At 39.7% G+C, this 21715-nt stretch overlaps 1 protein-coding gene across 2 annotated transcripts in view; it reads left to right on the plus strand.

Annotated features, from left to right (window-relative positions):
- USP40 (ubiquitin specific peptidase 40) overlaps positions 1–21715 on the plus strand; it is a 3368940-nt gene that overhangs the window by 1279014 nt on the left and 2068211 nt on the right. For both annotated transcript variants that reach the window (XM_044075047.1, XM_044075048.1), the window contains one exon: positions 4797–5091. In XM_044075047.1, the coding sequence (XP_043930982.1) occupies positions 4797–5091 (295 nt within the window). The remainder of the gene's footprint in view (positions 1–4796; positions 5092–21715) is intronic.

A 21715-nucleotide genomic window follows, 5' to 3' on the forward strand; every position in this document is an offset into this window, starting at 1 on the left:
CACTCGAACATCTACAGTTATGGTAAGTGTACACAACTGTACTTTCTTGGATTTACCACAGTATAAGCCTCTGGCTATCCCTCCGGTGTTGGAAGTAGTTGATGATATTTTCATGGAGAATTCTTTGACTCCTAATTCTGCTCCTCCTGCTCCCAGGAATCCTGACAGATATTGTAGAGTTCCTGATTCTCATCACTTTCTTTTTAGGAATCCTACTGCTGATCCAGAGACTATTTCTCAGGGCCCTAAAGGTGTTAAGGCGACAGTTGCAAAAAATCCTGTTCCCTCTGATAGAGAATCTAGGGCCTTGGACAGGTGGGGAAAAAGGTTTATACCTCTGCCACCCTTGCTATTAGGTCTGTTAATTGTCTTTTTCATATGCTTAAGTTTCAGCAGCATACATTGGAGGCTATTAAGGCTAAAATTGCTAGTGTTCCTCCCCTGGCTGAGTGTAAGGACATGCAAGATTTATTGAATTCTGCCCCTCTTGTGACTAAACATTCTTTACACTGTGGTTTTGACAATTTGGAGGCTTCTTGCAGGGCAGCAGCCACTGGATCTGTTATCAGAAGACATGCTTGGCTCAGGGAACAGCCCCTTTCTGAGCCCGTTAAGTATAATTTACTGGATGTACCTTTGCATAAGGCTAATCTTTTTGGTAACAAAGCAGAAGAGGTCTTGAAAAAAATTGGAAGATAAAGCCAAATCTATGCAAACTGTTATTAAAGATTTTCTGCAAGTTCAGTCTCCTTGTTTTAGTAGGCATTGCCCTTCTAAGAATTGGACTTTTCCTGATTCAAGTAAACAGCGACGCATTAGATCTAGGGGTCATAGGTCTTCTAGGGGACAGACCTGTATTCATAAGACTAAACAATGGCATGCTTCCTCTTCAAAATCTGGGAGTTCTAAGCAACCTTCCCAAAGTAAGCATTCTCTTTGACTCAGCCCTCCCCCTTCCTGCCCCTGCAGGGTTGCCTTTGGGGGAAGGTTGGCCAATTTTGCAGACATTTGGTCCACCATCACAGATGACAAATGGGTACTCAAAATAGTATACCAGGGCTACAAGTTTTCTTTTCACACTTTCCCTGTTCACCAAGGATACTTAGATATTCCTCCAAATCAAAAGGCAGAAGCAGAAAAGCAAATTTCTTCCTTGCTGAACCTGGGAGCAATAGAGCCAGTTCCTGTACTTCAGATAGGCCAAGGTTTCTACTCAAGACTTTTTTTCTGGTTCCCAAAAAAGGGGGCACACGGCGCCCCATTCTGGACTTGTCTGTACTGAACACTTCTCTGGTGATTCCCAAATTCAAAATGCTCACTCTTCAGCAGTTACTGCCAATGCTGGCCAAGGATTCCTGGCTGGTGACTTTGGATCTCAAAGAAGCTTATTTGCACATACCAATTCGGGAGAGTTGCAGGCAGGACCTTCATTTCAGATCTGGAAAGTGACACTACCAATTCTCTGCCCTGCCCTTTGGCTTATCTACTGCTCCCAGAGTTTTTGCAAAATGCCTGGCTCCGATCATTGCTTTTTGCAGGCAGAGAAACATTCAAATTTACCCTTTGACAATTGCCTCATTCAAGCAAACTCTCCAGGACAACTTCTAAAGGATTTGGATTTTGTAAGGAACCTTCTCACCTCTTTGGGCTACACTCTCAATGAAAGGAAGTCAAAAATGGTACCCACAAAGGAGATTGTATTCCTGGGAGCGAGTCTGAATACAGCCGCGCAGATGGTATTCCTCCCTCAAGAGAAACAAATGCAGCTTTCGACTTACTTCAAGGATTTGGCAAGCATGACCCAGCTCTCTGCAAGGCAATTCCTGGGATTCATGGCTTCATGCATTCTGATGATTCCATATGCCAAACTGCATGTGAGGAAAATACAATGGTACCTCAAGAATCTTTGGTGTCAACACACACAGGATTTAGACTTGATACTTCCTCTGATTCCCTGTCTGCAGACAGTTTCTTTGGTGGGCGACAGCTTGTTCACAGAACAAAGGTCTGCCTTTTCAACCACCTCCTGCAAGCATGACTCTCCCCACAGATGCCCCGGACTACGCTTGGGGAGCGCATCTAGATGGCAGATGCATACAGGGTACTTGGAGCAACCAACAGATTCACCTGCACATAAATCTGAAAGAATTGATAGCAGTCCAGCAGGCCTTGCTGGCTTTCAAGCATCTTCTTTCTCCTGGAACTCTTCTAGTCAGAACTGACAACACCACAGTCATGTGATACATCCACAAGCAGGGAGGGACTCACTCTTACCCCCTGTGCAGACAAAGCATGATTCTATGGTCCATAGCAGCCTCCATGGGCCTACATCTCATAGCTCAGTTTCTTCCAGGCAGACTCAACACCTTGGCAGATTGGTTGAGCAGGCAGGTCCTGTATCCTCACAGGTGGCAAATGAAGAAGACCATCTTCTATCGCATCATTCAGCGTTGGGGTTCTTCCCAGGTGGATCTCTTCTCATCTCTGAACAACCATCTTCTTCCAATCTTTTGCACCAGGGAACATCATGACAAAGCTGGAGAGTGGATGCTCTGTCCTTCCCCTGGACACAGCTTTCAATTTATGCCTTCCCTCCTCTGCCTCTTCTTCCCAGAGTGCTGTTGAAGATAAGGGACAAAAAAACAAGGGCCATTATCATAGCTCCAGACTGGCCTAGACAGCATTGGTATCCACTGCTTCACAGTCTCCGTTTTGGCATCTTCCCCTGATACCAGATCTCTTGGTTCAGGAAGAGGGAAAATTTCTACATCCTCATCTTCAGACTCTGCATTTGGCAGCCTGGCTTATAGTATAAATCTATTTCAACAGGTTGTTGAGGTTCTTCGTGAGGCCAGGAGGCCTAGCACTAGGAAATCTTGCACAGATAAATGGAAAAGATTCTGTATTTGGATGCAAGCTAGAGGGTAAGACTCTTCTCAACCATCTCTTCCTCTTATTCTTGATTACCTTGCAGGCCTTAATGGCTGTAGAGCCTTTTATCATCTTCCATGCGGATAGGGTTTTCCTTCGAACCAATCCTTCCTTTATGCTTAAGGTGGTTTCTAGCTTGACTCTTAATCTATCCACCTGCCTACCTTCTTTCCTAAACCTCAGAATAGAGGAGAAAGACTTCTGCACTCCCTTGATGTGCATTAGCCAGCTTTGATCTTATCTGGATAGGACTAAAACCTTTTGGAAGTCTGACCAGTTGTTGGTCAGTTTTGCATCTGGAGCTCAGGGCAAAGCTATTTCTAAACAGACTTTTTCTAAATGGATTGCCCATTGTATTCACTTTTGTTGCTTGCAGCATGGCAAGGTTCCTCCACACAGTATCAGGATTCATTCTACTAGAGCAACTTCCACCTCAGCAGCTTTTTTGAGAGGTGTATCTACTAAGGACATCCTGGAAGCAGCTACTTGGACTTCTGTTCACACTTTCACAAATCATTACAATTTACCTTTGTTTTCTAAATCCAAAGCTGGTTTTGCCACTGCACTGTTGCAGGGCATCCTTGCCAACCCTTAAATAGCGGGTATTCCTCCTCCCTTTTTTTGAGCTTTGGGAATCAACCCATTTTGTAAGGACTGCAACAGTGAAACACGATGAACATAGTATAGTTGTGTACACTTACCATAAATGTAGATGTTCGAGTGTATTCACTGTTGCAGTCCTGGTTCCCCCCCTCCATCCCCCTTTTTTCCTAAGGCACAGACTATCTGTTTATTTTGTGGATGGTATATTTCCAGGGATTTTCTTTTCCTGGTCTAGCCTTCTTGGGTGCTCCTGACAGTTATGGCAAGAAAAACTGAGGAAATGGCGTCGGCTGCCTGCCTTTATACCTGACGTCGGGTTTACGGCCGAAGGCAGCTAACATCATATACCAAGGCTTTGGTATTCTGGCCGACTGTCGGCTACCGGGAGCTGGATAACCCATTTTGTAAGGACTGCAACAGTGAATAAACTCGGACATCTACCTTTATGGTAAGTGTACACAACTGTACTTTGTCTTCAACATCATCTAAGATTTCGCCTGATGTCACACTGTTTGTAACTCATTTGATTTTAAAGTATTAAGTATATATGGAAATATTGCTTATTTTTATAATTACAAAGAACTAGCAATATTTCTAGTGTAGTGTGATGTAAACCAGCATTTTTTTGTCTTCTCTCCATTATTGGTGGTTCACAACATAAATCTCAATAAAATGTATATCTCTCAGTTATGAAAATGTGAACATAAATATAAAACTTTGAAGAAGTGGCAAACAAGGATTAATTTCTCCACTGCAGAACATCCTAGATGAACAATCTTACTGTCATTTTGTTAATAACTCCTTCCCGTTTTTACTACTGTCTGTTATCAGCTGTTATGTATTTAAGTTGAAGAAATCTAGGCTCAGAAAAGTTCTGGATCCCATAAGGAGGTATAGGTGTGAACTCGAAGTATACAAAAAAGGCAGTATAGGCTTGAGTGAGTTAACAAAAAAAAAAAAACTGAGTCGGATGACTGTCCCTTGGAACAAGGCTGTAACTCATTAATGTAACTATGAGGATGAATATAATTTAGTCATTTACTGTTATGGTGAGTACTTCACAAACCTAGATTTTCTAATATCTGGTAGTACAGGGTGGTGTATGTACTGTCTCAACAACAGATAATCATTGCCATTTATATCTGAGGTGGAAAAATACTTTAAGGAAATGTTTATTCATATCTTTCAAAGCTTGAGAAACATTAGTATATTCTACTGTCCTGCAAAATTGTAAATCATTAACTTTTCCTTTTCTTTTTCAGTTCTTGCAGAACCATCCAGATATTTTTACTGTAAGTACGGATGGGAACAATGTCCGCTTAAAGCCCACTGCTGAAACAAAACTGGATGTCCAAAATATGAAAAGCAAAAATCTTCAACAGAATTCAAAAGAAACACTTGGGTCATTGAATAATGCTTGTGATGTACACTGGTTTGATTTTAATGACTCTACGGTGCAACCAATAAAGGAGAAGGAAATTGAGAAGCAGTTTGAGGGAAAAGAGAGTGCCTACATGTTATTCTACAGAAAAGCCAGCCTGCAGAGACCATTTGAAGGTATGCTATATTTAATGTCTGAGAGCTTTACATGCACAAATGCTGTTTTTCTCTGATTGTATTGCTTTGCTGTGTAATAGTAAGATTGCTTGATTTTACTTGTTAAGTGGGTGAGTGGACTTGGTACACCAAGACAGTTTTAGCCACAAGCTGGGCTTAGTAGCAGTAACAAAGAACAAAAAGTAAACAGATGTGTCATATTCACAGTCAATATACAATACGTTTAGGTAAACATCATAATGTATGTAGAATCATCATAGTCACAATGCATAGGTATTACATGCATTTAACTTCACTACTGTGTATTGAACATGCAGCATAGTGTAAATCCGCATGTGTAAGTATTCTATTTCCATAAGGTTTGGAGTAGTAGTGATTATGACCGTTAAATGCTATAATGAGAAGGTAAATAACAGCCTAAAATGATGTGATGCTTATAGGATGAATTATTTGTAGACTAGTCTGAAACATGAAAGTGCATTTAAATGCTTGTTTAAAATGAAGCTTTACATTTTTTGTTTAACATATTATTTACTTTGCAGTAAATTTCTCCTGACAGACTATCCCTGCATGCTAGGGCTAGTTTGATAAATTCCTTTTCACAAACTCCTGTTGAGAACTGTGACCTTTTCAGCTAGAGGCTGTCTCTGTTTCTTAAAGAGTAAATTGATTTCATATGGTATTAATTTATTTGTAAGCAGGGCACGATATTCTTTAAATAGTTTAAATGTTGTTGAATTTAACAAATACTTAGTACTGGTGGTTACTGGTAGCCATCTAGCATTCTGCAAAGGTACACAGTGATGCCCTTTTTAGGAGGCCAATATACAAGGCTTAAAATTTTATATTCACCTGATTGCAGCATGTTAGCATTGTGTATGGGGGCACAATTAAAGGTAAGCAGTACTCTAATTTTGGAATTAACACATTAATAGCTGTTGCCTGATTGGCCTCTTTTCTGAGTACATGTTAAATATTGTAAGCTACTTTAAGTTATAGTAAGACTTTATTTTATTAAGAAAGGTAAGGCTGCTGTCCAGTACATTTTGTAAGTAATATTATTCTATTGTGTAAGGAAGCTGCATTATAATGGGGTCAGTTACATTAACCTGTTACATTTTGACTAAATATTTAGCTATACCAAAAATCATAAGTGAGGATTTATTTGTGTCAGTAAGTTTAAGTTGGTCTTTTCAGATCACTGGAGTGATTGGACTGGTTGCTGAAGATACCTCATTTCCATGGCAAAAACTAGAACTCCGGCTAGCTCAAGCTCATTCCCTGTCCCAGAATGCACTGCTTTCAGCTAACTGTCCAGACATCGTTGACATAATCAAATGCTTCAGCAGTGCTGAATACTAGCTCAAGTGCTATGTTTTTTTTTTCTTCCTTTTCAAAAATTTGTGTCTGCCAAATATAAGTGCCTTTACTTCCTCACATTACTTCTAGATATTGTTACTGCAAGTGCAGATGAGAACATGTCCTCTTAACACCTATGTGATGGGAAATGTCTCACCTCTAGCAGCCTAAAACACATACTGCATTCCAGGGGATTTTCTGAAAAATAAACTTAAAAGGCATAAGATAAAAAAATGTCAAAATTTTGTGAACAGTAAAAGTTAAAATTATACGGAGAGCAGTGCTAACAGTAAGAAGTATTCTTTACAGTTATAAATACTATATTATAATGCACACAATCCCAAAAAATTATACTTTTGCTGTACTTTCACAAACAAATATTCATGTCTTGGAAACTGTTGCAACCTAGACTTTCATTGTTAGAATGTTTTTTAACCAGTTGTAAATTTTCATATGACAGAAAAAATCTTCTGTGATTGCATATTTGAGATATACAGAAATATGAAAAACATGCTTAAATATATATAGGTTCATAGGCTCATAGATCAGTACTAGGCTAACTGCCCTTGCAAGCCATTTTTTTTAAGCCTAGCCAATTATCCCTTGTGAGACTCGAACCCTGCACCTTGTGTTTGTAAGAAAAGCATTAACCATTAGGCCACCCTCACAATATAAATAAAACTGGGTATCACTCAAGCTGTGCAACTTATACTCATATTTCAAAGATAGTTTTCTTCATCAAAATGTAAGGTTTCACCTCATTTCATACAACAGTTTGTTATTCACTTGGACTTTGAAGTATTAAATACATATGGAAATATTTATTTTCAGAATTGCTAACAAACAACTAGCAGTATGTTGGGTATAGTGTGATAAAAAAGGACACTGGCGGTGAATTTTCCTGTCTGCCAGTATGGTATCTCATACCGTGCCCTTCAGTATCATGTAGGGTGCTCAGGTATGAAAATGTGAACATAAAATAAAAGGGAGGTTGGCATAACGTTTAAGGTGTTTGTCTTACAGACAGAAGATGTAGGGTTTGATTCTCACATGGGGCTTATTGGCTAGGCTTAAAATGGCCCACAAGGGCAGTTAGCCTAGTACTGTTCTATATGAATAATAAGTAACAAACAATGATTAATTTCTTGGCTGCAGGATACCTTAGATTAAGAATATTGGTATTGTTTTATTAATAACTTCTCACACTTTCTAATGCTGCTTGATATTAGCTGAAAAGTCACTTAGTTAAAGAAAGCAGACCCAATAATGGTCTGGACACCATAAGGAGATATGGGTATGAACACTAGGTATACAAAAAGGCACTATAGGCTTGAATTTGTTAAAGCCCAGAGCTTCAGTATCACATGTTTTCTCATCAGACTTTGTCCCTTGCTGTTTTCCATCTCATCACCCCTACCTTCCCTGTCAGTTAAAAAAAAACATAGAATAGGTATTTTTTTCATTTTAGTCTTCTCTATTCAAGCAGTTCTTATGTTAGAATTTGGTCTTTTTGTGATACTTGGTTGTTTTGTTGTATTTACATAAAGCTTTTACCATGAAAAAAATACCTGTGGTTTTAAAAAGTGCAAGCAATATGGCCACAAAAGCCCACCCTGTTACCCACACTAACACTTTGTAGTTTGTCTTGGGGTCAGGCATCTTGTCTTATTGCTCAGTTTGTAAGAATGTCAATTCCAGGAGCCTTCTGAATAGAAAAAAAAAACAACCTAGTCTTAAAAGGCCTTTTGAAGGCAGGTGCTTCTAATGAGAAGAAAAGGAGAAGACAAGCAATAGGGATAGACCTCACAGGTCCAAGAAAAGAAATGAAAAAAAGGCTAGAAAATTTGGAAAATTCCATTTTGGTGAAGCTTTCCCAGCTAAAGTTCATAGAATACCAGCCTTTGTTTTCATCAAACTGGACCATCTTCCACTACCACCCCTTTACATTACATTTCTCCTACAAGACAAACCTTCTGTAGACTGATGCACTCTGTCCTGAGGAGGAAAATGGGAAGCTTCTCCATAGAGCTGAGGTTGTCAAGATTTCTCTCATCACAGTGACTTCCACTATGGCTGCACACTGATCAGCAGCTAAATTTCAGCTCTCCCAGCATGAAAACAGAAACTGAGGAAAAAAGAATCTGTGAAATTGTAAACTTGGGTAGAACTCTGTTATTGCCTGGTAAGTACACTGCCTGGTTGCAGAAATTTGGAGAACCTGAAAAAAAAATCAACCAAAAAAGGTGAATACAAAACACCTGGGAAGAATCCTGCAGCTGTTCAGCAAAAAGCAGTTCAAGCCTCAGCTGTGGTTCAAGAGATGGCTTCCCATAATTTAGAGGAAAAAATAAATCAGTTGTACTTATAGGTGATTAAATAAATGAAACATTGAAGGAATATATCAACTCATATAACAAAAGGCTGGACAAAAATGCAAAAATACAAAAAACTTTAACTAACTGTTCAGATGAACTGAAAAAAAATGTAAAAAAATAAATCATAGGTTGAAATAAAGAAAATGCTGGCTGAGTGCGATGCTTTTCAAGAAGAGCTGTTTCAAAAAAATAGTAGAGTTAATAGGCAGAGTGCACAGCAGAAACACAAGATTTTCTGCTGTACCAGAGTAACTGGTAGTAACAGACTGTGTTAATTTTAAGAAATCAGAAATAAGCAATTAGACTGGTGTTCCACAGCAGTTTTTGTTAATTGAAAAGGAAGATTAAGTGTATGCTCCAAACCTGACCACTAGAAAGCAGCCAAGAATCTATATTAGGAAATATGCAATCATACCAGCAGAAAGAGTTGATCCTGACATCATTGTAGCAGGAGGGAAAACTATTAAAACTGGATACCATAGTGTTTGTCAGAGATGATTATTCATGTTACACTAGGCAAAAGAGAAGCAAATTTATCACTGCAGTTGGTGAATGTTGAGAACGTAGGTTTGAGATTAAGCTGTATTTTTTTCTTGGAGGATCAAAGACTTTTGTTGTTGCAGAACAGGCTAAAGAGGAAATAATAGCATTTATCCAATAAACTGTGACAGCAAGCAAAAGGTGACTCTGCTTATCATTCTTTTTACAGTAAAGCTCATAGAGAGGCTTTGCCAGTGAAACCTTTTCCAGTGTTCCAAATGAAAATACTCGAGAGAGGGAAAAAAACACAATAATTGACTAAAAGATTCAGGAATACCTTAGATTTGAACTATAATCTAGTGCTGGAAGACGGAGATTATCAGGAAGAACAGCAACATTGAAACTGGTGAATAAATGTGAGATTATAAAGCATCAGTCACATTTGTGAAGTATGACTTTGCTAAAGAAAGAGCCATCCAGCCCGTTCCCCAGACCAGATCGGATCAGGGTTCTACTCCAGATTCTTTTTAGTGCCAAAAGACGGGGAACTAAGACCAATCCTAGACCTCTCTCTCTTGAATCTGGCAGTCCCCAAAGAAAAATTCGAATGGTCACTCTGCAATCTATTCTCCCTTCTGGGAGAAAATCACTGGATGTGCTCGATAGATCTCAAGGACGTACTACCACATCCTGATGGACAGGCGCTCCAGGAGGTTTCTCCGCTTCGGCTGGGAGCCAGTCACTACCAGTTCGGGTCCTTCCCTTTGGTCTCACCACAGCCCCCAGGGTGTTTACCAAAGTACTAGCAGTGGTAGCGGCCCACCTGAGGCTTCAGGGGTGCAGGTCTTTCCCTACCTGGACGACTGGCTCCTTACCGCCCCAACAAGGCATCTACTTCTCTTGGCGAGACTCCTTTCTCCATCTTGCTCCATTTCTGTGCATCACAATAAATACAAAAAAGTCCAACCTGGCGCCCACACAGCTCTTAGATTTCATAGGGGCCAGATTAGACACAAGGAGTTTACGAGCCTTCCTCACTGCGGACAGAGTTCTAAATCTGCAGCTCCAGGTGCGGGCCATTCTCCATTCAAGTTCTGTTCCAGCGGAGTTGGTCCTGAGGGCTCTAGGGTCCATGGCTCGGCTATAGCACTTCTTCCTCTTGCCAGGCTCAATATCGCATTCTACAGTGGACGCTCTTAGTACAGTGGTCATACCTTGCTCTCCCCATGCATCATCCCATAGCGATCAGCAAGGCTTGCAAGCGGTCCCTCTTGTGGTGGCTCCACTCCCGGATCTCCACGAGGGTCGCCCATTTTGTGCTTCTCCCCTCTCGCCACGGTGACCACGGACGCCTCCGCCTCGGGTGGGGGGCACTTTATGGCCGGACAGTCCAAGGCACGTGGAACGATTCAGAGACCTTACTGCATATCAATGTTCTAGAGATGAGAGCAGTGCTCTTAGCGTTGCTAGCACTTCAGGACTTTCTTCCCTTGGGAACAATTGCGATTCAATCGGACAATATGTCTGTTGTCTGGTACATCAACAAACAAGGGGGAACAAGGTCTTACCCTCTTTGTCGAGAGGCCATGAGAGTTTGGGAATGGGCAATCTCCACCAATCGCTTTCTTATAGCAACGCACATTCCGGGTCGGTCCAACATCCTAGCGGACAAGCTCAGTCGCACCATTCTGACCCCTTACGAGTGGTCTCTCAATTGTCAAGTAGCGGAACGCATTTTCGCACGGTGGGGAACCCCTTCATGCGATCTTTTTGCTTCTCCCTCAAACACCAAGTGCGACAGTTTTTCTCATTTAATACCTCCTCCCGGAGGTACCCCAAGAGACGCTCTGGTGCATGCTTGGCCACCCGGTCTTCTGTATGCCTATCCACCCTTGCCTCTGATGCTGCAAGTTCTTCAGAAAGCCTCTCGGGTGGGTTGCAGAATGATTCTCATCGCTCCATTCTGGCCTCGACAGATCTGGTTCCCCTTCCTAAGGTCTCACTCGGTGAATCCTCCTTGGATTCTAGATCCCATTCGGATCTGATATCCCATCCATCCTGCATTCCTCCTCCGAACCTGGACAACCTGAAGCTGACCGCTTGGCTGCTCCAGTTCCACTCTTGATAAGGACTCGGTATTTCTTCACGGTAAAGGCTATTTTGGTGGCGGCTCATAAACCATCCACTAGAAAGGTTTACGAAGCAAATGGAAACGTTTCTCTGTGTGGGCGGAGCGGCAAGGCCTAAATCCCTTCACGGTTCCTCTCCCTGTAGTGCTTGATTTTCTAACCTCTCTCTTTAATGATGGTGCCAGCAGTTCCACAGTCAAAGTTCAACTGGCTGCAATTTCTCACTATCACATTGGTCAAGAGTCTAATCCTCTTATGTCAGCCAAATTGTGCAAAACATTTCTTAAAGGTACTTTCCTTCTCAGGCCCCTATAAAACAAGCAGTTCCTCCTTGGGACCTTTCTTTGGTCCTACAGGCCTTGACCGCTCCCCTTCGAGCCCGCGGCTACGGTGGATCTCAAATTCTTGTCCTACAAGACAGCCTTTTGGTAGCCATTACATCAGCCAAGAGAGTTTCTGAACTTCAAGCTTTATCAGCTAAACCTCCTTACTTGGTATTTCATCCGGACCGTGTCTCCCTCAGGACCAACCCGTCCTTCCTTCCTAAAATCGCTTCTGAAGCAAACATCAATCAATCCATTAACCTCCCTGTTTTCTTCCTAAGTATGAAAACAAAGGTGAATATAAGCTACACTCACTAGATGTTCACAGGCAACTTAGATTTTATCTCAACAGGACAGCTGGTCATAGGCAATCCGACCAGCTGTTTATTTCCTTTGCAAAATTCAATTTGGGCAAGCCAATTTCTAAAGTTTCTCTGTCCCGCTGGATTTCACAGTGCATTTTATTGGCTTATCAAGCGTCAGGAAGGCCCGCACCGGGGAGTGTTCATGCCCATTCAACCCGGTCAGTATCTACCTCGGCAGCCTTCAAGGCTAGGATTCCTCTAGATGATATTTGTGCAGCAGCCACGTGGGCTTCATCTCATACATTTATTTCTCACTATAAGTTGGATCTTGCATCTAGGGGTAGAGCATCCTTTGGCTCCGCGGTGCTCCAGAATATCCTTCCATGATGGCCGCCCAAGATTCAGGTAGCTGGGGACTCTGTCCCACAGGTTGCAGACAAATGAATATCCTACTTCAGATTTAGAAGTTATGTACTCACCATAACGTTCCATCTGAGTAGGTGTATTCATTGTCTGCAACCATCCCGCCCTCCTATCCCCCTGGCCTTTCAGTTTCCTGCATATTCCTTGTTACCCTTTTTAGGGTATTGTTGCTTTGGCAAACTCGATCTGAGGTCATGAGGGTAGAGCAGGGCATTATGGGTGAGGGGAGGAGCTGAGAGCTTGGATCCATAGCTGGAAAACCATGCCGGTTCGGATCCGATATCGGATCCATAACCCACAGGTTGCAGACAAATGAATACACCTACTCAGATGGAACGTTATGGTGAGTACATAACTTCTAATTAAATGCTATAATGAGAAGGTAAATAATAACAGCCTAAAATGATGTGATGCTTATAGGATGAATTATTTGTAGACTAGTCTGAAACATGAAAGTGCATTTAAATGCTTGTTTAAAATGAAGCTTTACATTTTTTGTTTAACATATTATTTACTTTGCAGTAAATTTCTCCTGACAGACTATCCCTGCATGCTAGGGCTAGTTTGATAAATTCCTTTTCACAAACTCCTGTTGAGAACTGTGACCTTTTCAGCTAGAGGCTGTCTCTGTTTCTTAAAGAGTAAATTGATTTCATATGGTATTAATTTATTTGTAAGCAGGGCACGATATTCTTTAAATAGTTTAAATGTTGTTGAATTTAACAAATACTTAGTACTGGTGGTTACTGGTAGCCATCTAGCATTCTGCAAAGGTACACAGTGATGCCCTTTTTTAGGAGGCCAATATACAAGGCTTAAAATTTTATATTCACCTGATTGCAGCATGTTAGCATTGTGTATGGGGGCACAATTAAAGGTAAGCAGTACTCTAATTTTGGAATTAACACATTAATAGCTGTTGCCTGATTGGCCTCTTTTCTGAGTACATGTTAAATATTGTAAGCTACTTTAAGTTATAGTAAGACTTTATTTTATTAAGAAAGGTAAGGCTGCTGTCCAGTACATTTTGTAAGTAATATTATTCTATTGTGTAAGGAAGCTGCATTCTAATGGGGTCAGTTACATTAACCTGTTACATTTTGACTAAATATTTAGCTATACCAAAAATCATAAGTGAAGATTTATTTGTGTCAGTAAGTTTAAGTTGGTCTTTTCAGATCACTGGAGTGATTGGACTGGTTGCTGAAGATACCTCATTTCCATGGCAAAAACTAGAACTCCGGCTAGCTCAAGCTCCTTCCCTGTCCCAGAATGCACTGCTTTCAGCTAACTGTCCAGATATCGTTGACATCATCAAATGCTTCAGCAGTGCTGAATACTAGCTCAAGTGCTATGTTTTTTTTTTTCTTCCTTTTCAAAAATTTGTGTCTGCCAAATATAAGTGCCTTTACTTCCTCACATTACTTCTAGATATTGTTACTGCAAGTGCAGATGAGAACATGTCCTCTTAACACCTATGTGATGGGAAATGTCTCACCTCTAGCAGCCTAAAACACATACTGCATTCCAGGGGATTTTCTGAAAAATAAACTTAAAAGGCATAAGATAAAAAAATGTCAAAATTTTGTGAACAGTAAAAGTTAAAATTATACGGAGAGCAGTGCTAACAGTAAGAAGTATTCTTTACAGTTATAAATACTATATTATAATGCACACAATCCCAAAAATTTATACTTTTGCTGTACTTTCACAAACAAATGTTCATGTCTTGGAAACTGTTGCAACCTAGACTTTCATTGTTAGAATGTTTTTTAACCAGTTGTAAATTTTCATATGACAGAAAAAATCTTCTGTGATTGCATATTTGAGATATACAGAAATATGAAAAACATGCTTAAATATATATAGGTTCATAGGCTCATAGATTAGTACTAGGCTAACTGCCCTTGCAAGCCATTTTTTAAGCCTAGCCAATTATCCCTTGTGAGACTCGAACCCTGCACCTTGTGTTTGTAAGAAAATCATTAACCAATAGGCCACCCTCATAATATAAATAAAACTGGGTATCACTCAAGCTGTGCAACTTATACTCATATTTAAAAGATAGTTTTCTTCATCAAAATGTAAGGTTTCACCTCATGTCATACAACAGTTTGTTATTCACTTGGACTTTGAAGTATTAAATACATATGGAAATATTTATTTTCAGAATTGCTAACAAACAACTAGCAGTATGTTGGGTATAGTGTGATAAAAAAGGACACTGGCGGTGAATTTTCCTGTCTGCCAGTATGGTATCTCATACCGTGCCCTTCAGTATCATGTAGGGTGCTCAGGTACGAAAATGTGAACATAAAATAAAAGGGAGGTTGGCATAACTCTTAAGGTGTTTGTCTTACAGACAGAAGATGTAGGGTTTGATTCTCACATGGGGCTTATTGGCTAGGCTTAAAATGGCCCACAAGGGCAGTTAGCCTAGTACTGTTCTATATGAATAATAAGTAACAAACAATGATTAATTTCTTGGCTGCAGGATACCTTAGATTAAGAATATTGGTATTGTTTTATTAATAACTTCTCACACTTTCTAATGCTGCTTGATATTAGCTGAAAAGTCACTTAGTTAAAGAAAGCAGACCCAATAATGGTCTGGACACCATAAGGAGATATGGGTATGAACACTAGGTATACAAAAAGGCACTATAGGCTTGAATTTGTTAAAGCCCAGAGCTTCAGTAGCACATGTTTTCTCATCAGACTTTGTCCCTTGCTGTTTTCCATCTCATCACCCCTACCTTCCCTGTCAGTTAAAAAAAACATAGAATAGGTATTTTTTTCATTTTAGTCTTCTCTATTCAAGCAGTTCTTATGTTAGAATTTGGTCTTTTTGTGATACTTGGTTGTTTTGTTGTATTTACATAAAGCTTTTACCATGAAAAAAATACCTGTGGTTTTAAAAAGTGCAAGCAATATGGCCACAAAAGCCCACCCTGTTACCCACACTAACACTTTGTAGTTTATCTTGGGGTCAGGCATCTTGTCTTATTGCTCAGTTTGTAAGAATGTCAATTCCAGGAGCCTTCTGAATAGAAAAAAAAAACAACCTAGTCTTAAAAGGCCTTTTGAAGGCAGGTGCTTCTAATGAGAAGAAAAGGAGAAGACAAGCAATAGGGATAGACCTCACAGGTCCAAGAAAAGAAATGAAAAAAAGGCTAGAAAATTTGGAAAATTCCATTTTGGTGAAGCTTTCCCAGCTAAAGTTCATAGAATACCAGCCTTTGTTTTCATCAAACTGGACCATCTTCCACTACCACCCCTTTGCATTACATTTCTCCTACAAGACAAACCTTCTGTAGACTGATGCACTCTGTTCTGAGGAGGAAAATGGGAAGCTTCTCCATAGAGCTGAGGTTGTCAAGATTTCTCTCATCACAGTGACTTCCACTATGGCTGCACACTGATCAGCAGCTAAATTTCAGCTCTCCCAGCATGAAAACAGAAACTGAGGAAAAAAGAATCTGTGAAATTGTAAACTTGGGTAGAACTCTGTTATTGCCTGGTAAGTACACTGCCTGGTTGCAGAAATTTGGAGAACCTGAAAAAAAATCAACCAAAAAAGGTGAATACAAAACACCTGGGAAGAATCCTGCAGCTGTTCAGCAAAAAGCAGTTCAAGCCTCAGCTGTGGTTCAATAGATGGCTTCCCATAATTTAGAGGAAAAAAATAAATCAATTGTACTTATAGGTGATTAAAATAAATAAAACATTGAAGAAATATATCAACTCATATAACAAAAGGCTGGACAAAAATACAAAAAACTTTAACTGTTCAGATGAACTGAAAAAAACTGTAAAAAAAAATAAATCATAGGTTGAAATAAAGAAAATGCTGGCTGAGTGCGATGCTTTTCAAGAAGAGCTGTTTCAAAAAAATAGTAGAGTTAATAGGCAGAGTGCACAGCAGAAACACAAGATTTTCTGCTGTACCAGAGTAACTGGTAGTAACAGACTGTGTTAATTTTAAGAAATCAGAAATAAGCAATTAGACTGGTGTTCCACAGCAGTTTTTGTTAATTGAAAAGGAAGATTAAGTGTATGCTCCAAACCTGACCACTAGAAAGCAGCCAAGAACCTAATTTAGGAAATATGCAATCATACCAGCAGAAAGAGTTGATCCTGACATCACTGTAGCAGGAGGGAAAACTATTAAAACTGGATACCGTAGTGTTTGTCAGAGATGATTATTCATGTTACACTAGGCAAAAGAGAAGCAAATTTATCACTGCAGTTGGTGAATGTTGAGAACGTAGGTTTGAGATTAAGCTGTATTTTTTTCTTGGAGGATCAAAGACTTTTGTTGTTGCAGAACAGGCTAAAGAGGAAATAATAGCATTTATCCAATAAACTGTGACAGCAAGCAAAAGGTGACTCTGCTTATCATTCTTTTTACAGTAAAGCTCATAGAGAGGCTTTGCCAGTGAAACCTTTTCCAGTGTTCCAAATGAAAATACTCGAGAGAGGGAAAAAAACACAGTAATTGACTAAAAGATTCAGGAATACCTTAGCTTTGAATTATAATCTAGTGCTGGAAGACGGAGATTATCAGGAAGAACAGCAACATTGAAACTGGTGAATAAATGTGAGATTATAAAGCATCAGTCACATTTGTGAAGTATGACTTTGCAAATTAAAAAGTGGCTGAGGAAAGACTGGACTTTTGTTGACTTTGTTAAACTTGTGGGAAGAGTGTAAAGTGTCTAGCTCATTTTAAATCTTTAATGTTTGGAAAGACACTATAATAAAAAAAGACATAACTGTAAGCAAAACATTATCTTTTGTTAGTATTTGTTTAAACATTTCATAATGTAAACTGCATGTCATATTGTAAAGCAATTTTTTTATCATGTACTGTTAGAGTGTTTAAATATATGGGAAGAGTCTTTTCAGTGACTGGTGTATGTGTTAGAAAGGTACTTGTTTAATATCTTTAATTGCAAAATATGTAAATTTGTCGTATTGTAAAGCAGATTTTTATCATGCACTGTTAGGGGTGTTTAAATATATGGGAAGAGTCTTTTCAGTGACTGGTGTACATATTAAAAAGGTACGCGTTTAATATCCTTAATTGTAAAATATGTAAATTTTACAGTATATTGAGGAAGTCTGATCAGAAGCAAGTTTAAGTTAATATAATGCTGTCAGTTTGGGCTGCTGGGGTGAGGGCGGGGTTTAAAAGTGAATTATATGTACTACTAAGATAATTTCCTTTGATTTTGCAGGCATGGATGGGTAGACTAATGCACTTGGCTTAAGCTATGAACAGGTTTTTTGTAAGCAAATATGCTTGAAAAGTAAGACAAAATGATGAAAGCCATGAAAAAAATGCTAGGCTTCTTGCATCAGTAAAGATACTATCTTGTTATTTTCATTTTACTTTGTGGGGCCGGCAAAGTGTTTTAAACTGTTTTTCACTCCATTCATATATGAAAAAATAACTCTTAAAGACTTAGTTTTTACTGCCATTTGCTGCTGCTCTTCATTCAGAAAGAGGCACGATTTTTGGCTTGACTGTGGAATAGTCTGTCGGTCCCATAGTTTGTCCTTCTTCCAGACACAAAAAAAAAAGTTAAGCAACCAACTTTTACTGTCACAACAGGCTAGCAGTTTGCCTCAGTCACAGATGGGTGACTCTGCTGTGGCTATTAGTTGTACCTCAGACCACTCGTAGTTTACCCTGGATTCCTCTTATGTAGCACCGAAAGCCACTATGGAGTTTGGGTTAGTCACATCCTCTGCAGCTGTTGGGGTCCTCTCATTTGGCAAGGGAGAGCCTGTCTTGTCAGTCTTGGGAAAAGGATCAGGGAAGGGTTCCGTTTTGTCAGAATGCTGTGCCCATCCCTGGGGAAGCTACTGCTGCCGCCTTGTATAACACTGTTGTTCCCATTTTCCTGTCAAAAAGAAACAGAAAACAAAGCATGTATCTTCTACTCCTCAAATTTCCATAGACAGAAGTAGTTTACTGCGGCTGGCTCATGATTTAGTTCAGGCTGTTATTCCTTCTTATGCTGTAGTTTCTGGTAAAAGAAAGAGGCATACTTCATTTCCTGAAAAGATTCAAGATTCTGAATCTGGACAGGAGGGCCTACTTTAGAACAGCGAACGATCAGATGATCGAACGCTGTTAAAGCGAATACTACATGTCAAACAGGCAAAATAGCGAACTGCTGGAACAGCAAATTTTTTCCTAGGGAAAGAAATCACTGGCTAGCCATCCGGGTTATGCAGTTTACTCCACTGTAGTGCGATCTCGGAGTTGGTATATTTAAGTTGGGGGTGTGTGGGGAGCGTGGGGGTGAAGCTCCCCACTTTTAGTGTTTAGTGTTTTTTGGGAACAGCGATTTTTTTTTTTTTCCCTGGGGAATAAAATCGCTGTTCTGGTTGTTTGCTGTTTTGGATTTTCGACATTTAGGGGTCGATATAACAAAGTTCAATCATCTGATCGTTCGTTGTTATAATATATACCCAGGCAGGAGGATGAAGGGATAGATGCATGGTTTTCTCCTAAGATTTTGGATTCAGTCTCTGAGGAGAGCTCAGTTTCTGACTGTCCCTGCAGGTTGTTCTGTTTTTCTGAGACTATTTATAGAGTGTGCCAGTATTTTCAGTAAGAGAACACTGACATTTCTCAGTCCCTCAGAAAATACTATGAGATGTTAAAGAAGGAATTTCCAGAACCTGCAGCCATTCATCCAGTTCTGTCAGCTTTTGAAGATGTGTGTGTGCTACTGCTTACAATTTTCCTGGCAGTCAGCTAACTGCTCCTAAAAAGACAAATAGGATGTATATAAAGGTCCTCAGTCTTTTAAGGTTTTATACCCTCTTCACAAACCTGATCCAGTAGCTGTAGCTTTAGTTAATCCTTCTACTGCTAAACACATAGTTAATTTCAGTCTCACTCTCTCTAATAATGATGGGAAGATTATTAATAAATGTGAGAAAACCGTACATGCTTCTGCAACTTTGATTCTTAGAGTTTTGAATTCTGAGACTCGTGTTAAGGTTGTTATCATTAATTGTAAGATTTTGAGGAATGTCTTATCTGCAGTTTCTTCTTGCGAGGAAAATCTGCTTTAAATAATTTAACTTCTATTGTTGAGTCACTACTCATTGTATACAGTGTGTGTATGACTCTGTTGATACTTCTTCCAGGGCTGTTGCCACTGATACTCTTTTGAGGAGGATTGCATGGCTGCTTTTTCAGAAACTCCCAGACAATGTAGAACAGGAATGTTTGATGCATCCTGACACCAATCAACTTAGTTTACTGCGTGGGTAATAGGGTCTTAATTCCCTTTAGGCACCTATTTACTGAAGACATGTAGAAGGTACTCTGCTGTTAAAGTCACTGCTCATTGTATACAATGTATGTATGACTCATTGATGCTTCTTCCCCAATTGGTACTGTTTTGAGGAGGTTGGCATGGCTGCATTCTCAGAATCTCCAGATAATGTTAAAAATAAAAATGTGAATTCTCAGGATAGAGATTTCATTTTGGTAAGAAAGAAAATGAGCAGTCTCAACAAAATACAGGTAAATAGATGTTTAAGAAGAAATGGTAAGGGTTCCAAGAAGAATTCTGGAAATGCCCAAAACCAAGGACAGTTCAATAAGTCAGAATGACTGCTTAAGAGACATTGTTCCAACCTCCTACTCTGAAATCTCTGTTTTTTCTTCAAGAAAGTCTTTCAATATCCACTTTTCCCTTTGGCAATATATAGTTTCAGACAAATAGGTTCTAAAGGTCATTCATCAAGGTTATAGATGGCAGTGAGAGGAAATGTCTCCTTTCCACGGGGTAATTTGTCTTCTTCCAAACCAGACTGTTTTGTTTCCACCTATCCTTGTTCATTTGTTGTCCCAGGGAGTGATTGAACCACTCCCCCATTAGATTTAAAAAAAAATGCTTATCCCATTCCTATTAATCCAGACTTCAGGTGTGTTTCTTAAGGTTCTATGTGTCTTGATCGCTTTGTCAGTTTACTTCCTTAACCTTTGGACTAAACTAGTACACCAAGAGTTTTCACAAAATGTCTAGATCAAGTTATATCTCTCTGCATGTTATAGGCTATTCACCTTTTTCTGTATTTAGACAACTTGCTTATCTTTACAGAGTCTTTTTCAAAGTGTCAGGAATCTCTCTCTCTCTCTCTCTCTCTGATGAGGGATCATTTACACAAGCTGGAATTCTAAGAGAACATTCAAAAGTCTTTCTTGACTCCTCCTCACAAGATTGTGTTTCTAGGATATCAACTAGATGCCACAATTCAAAGAGCATTTCTTCCACAGGAAAAAAATAGATCTACATCTACATCTGTTTATTGGGTTTTCCACTCAAACCTTGGTCACTGCTAGGGAATACTGCAGGATGTTGGGTGTCATGGCTTCTATATTTCTAATGATACCCTGGCAAGACTCCATATGAGAAAGCAATCTCATCAGTATAAAATAGATGCTTGCCTGATCAAAGCACTCAATTGTCTGAATTATCTTTGGTCTCGGGCATTACTATAGACAATACTATGGTCATGTGGTACATCAGCCAGTCTGTGGGAACCAGCTTGTACCCCATATGCAGACAAGCCGTGTTAGCTTGGAATTTAGCTTCACAGCACAATCTCACTCTACAGGCATCCTACATTCCTTCAAAGCAGAATTGTGTAGCTGACAAGTGCAGACCCTCATGAATGGAAACTAGATCGGGAGTCTTCCAAGATTTGATCCATCTGTTGGGAGTGCTTCAAACAGACCTGTTTGCCTCCTCTTTGAACAATCAGCTGCCAAGATTCTGTCTCGACTAAATGCAAAGGCTTGAAAGACAGGTGTCTTTTTTTTTCCTTCGAGGAATGTTCTTGTATGTTTTTCTATCCTTTCCACTAATATCCAGGGTACTTCTGAAGATTCAGCAGCAGTTTCCCAAGATCATTGTGGTGACTCCCTTCTGGCCCAGGCAACCGTGGATGTTCTTCCAAATCAATGTTGCAATATTTTTCACATAAGAGATGATCTGCCAAGGATAGCCCTATGTCCGGCCAGTAAACTAGACTTTAGATCTTATAGCACTGTACATCACACTTGCTACCCATGTAGGGCATAAAGGTGATATATGGATACAAATACTCAGAACAACTTTGCCTCCAGTCCGAACACCATTACTGACTGTTGGTCTGAATGTCCTTCTGCTGTGCTGTTACCAAGCCATTTTCAGGTA

Source organism: Protopterus annectens, chromosome 6.part0, assembly GCF_019279795.1.
Source record: "Protopterus annectens isolate FY-2018-M chromosome 6.part0, PAN1.0, whole genome shotgun sequence".
NCBI classification, from domain to species: domain Eukaryota; kingdom Metazoa; phylum Chordata; order Ceratodontiformes; family Protopteridae; genus Protopterus; species Protopterus annectens.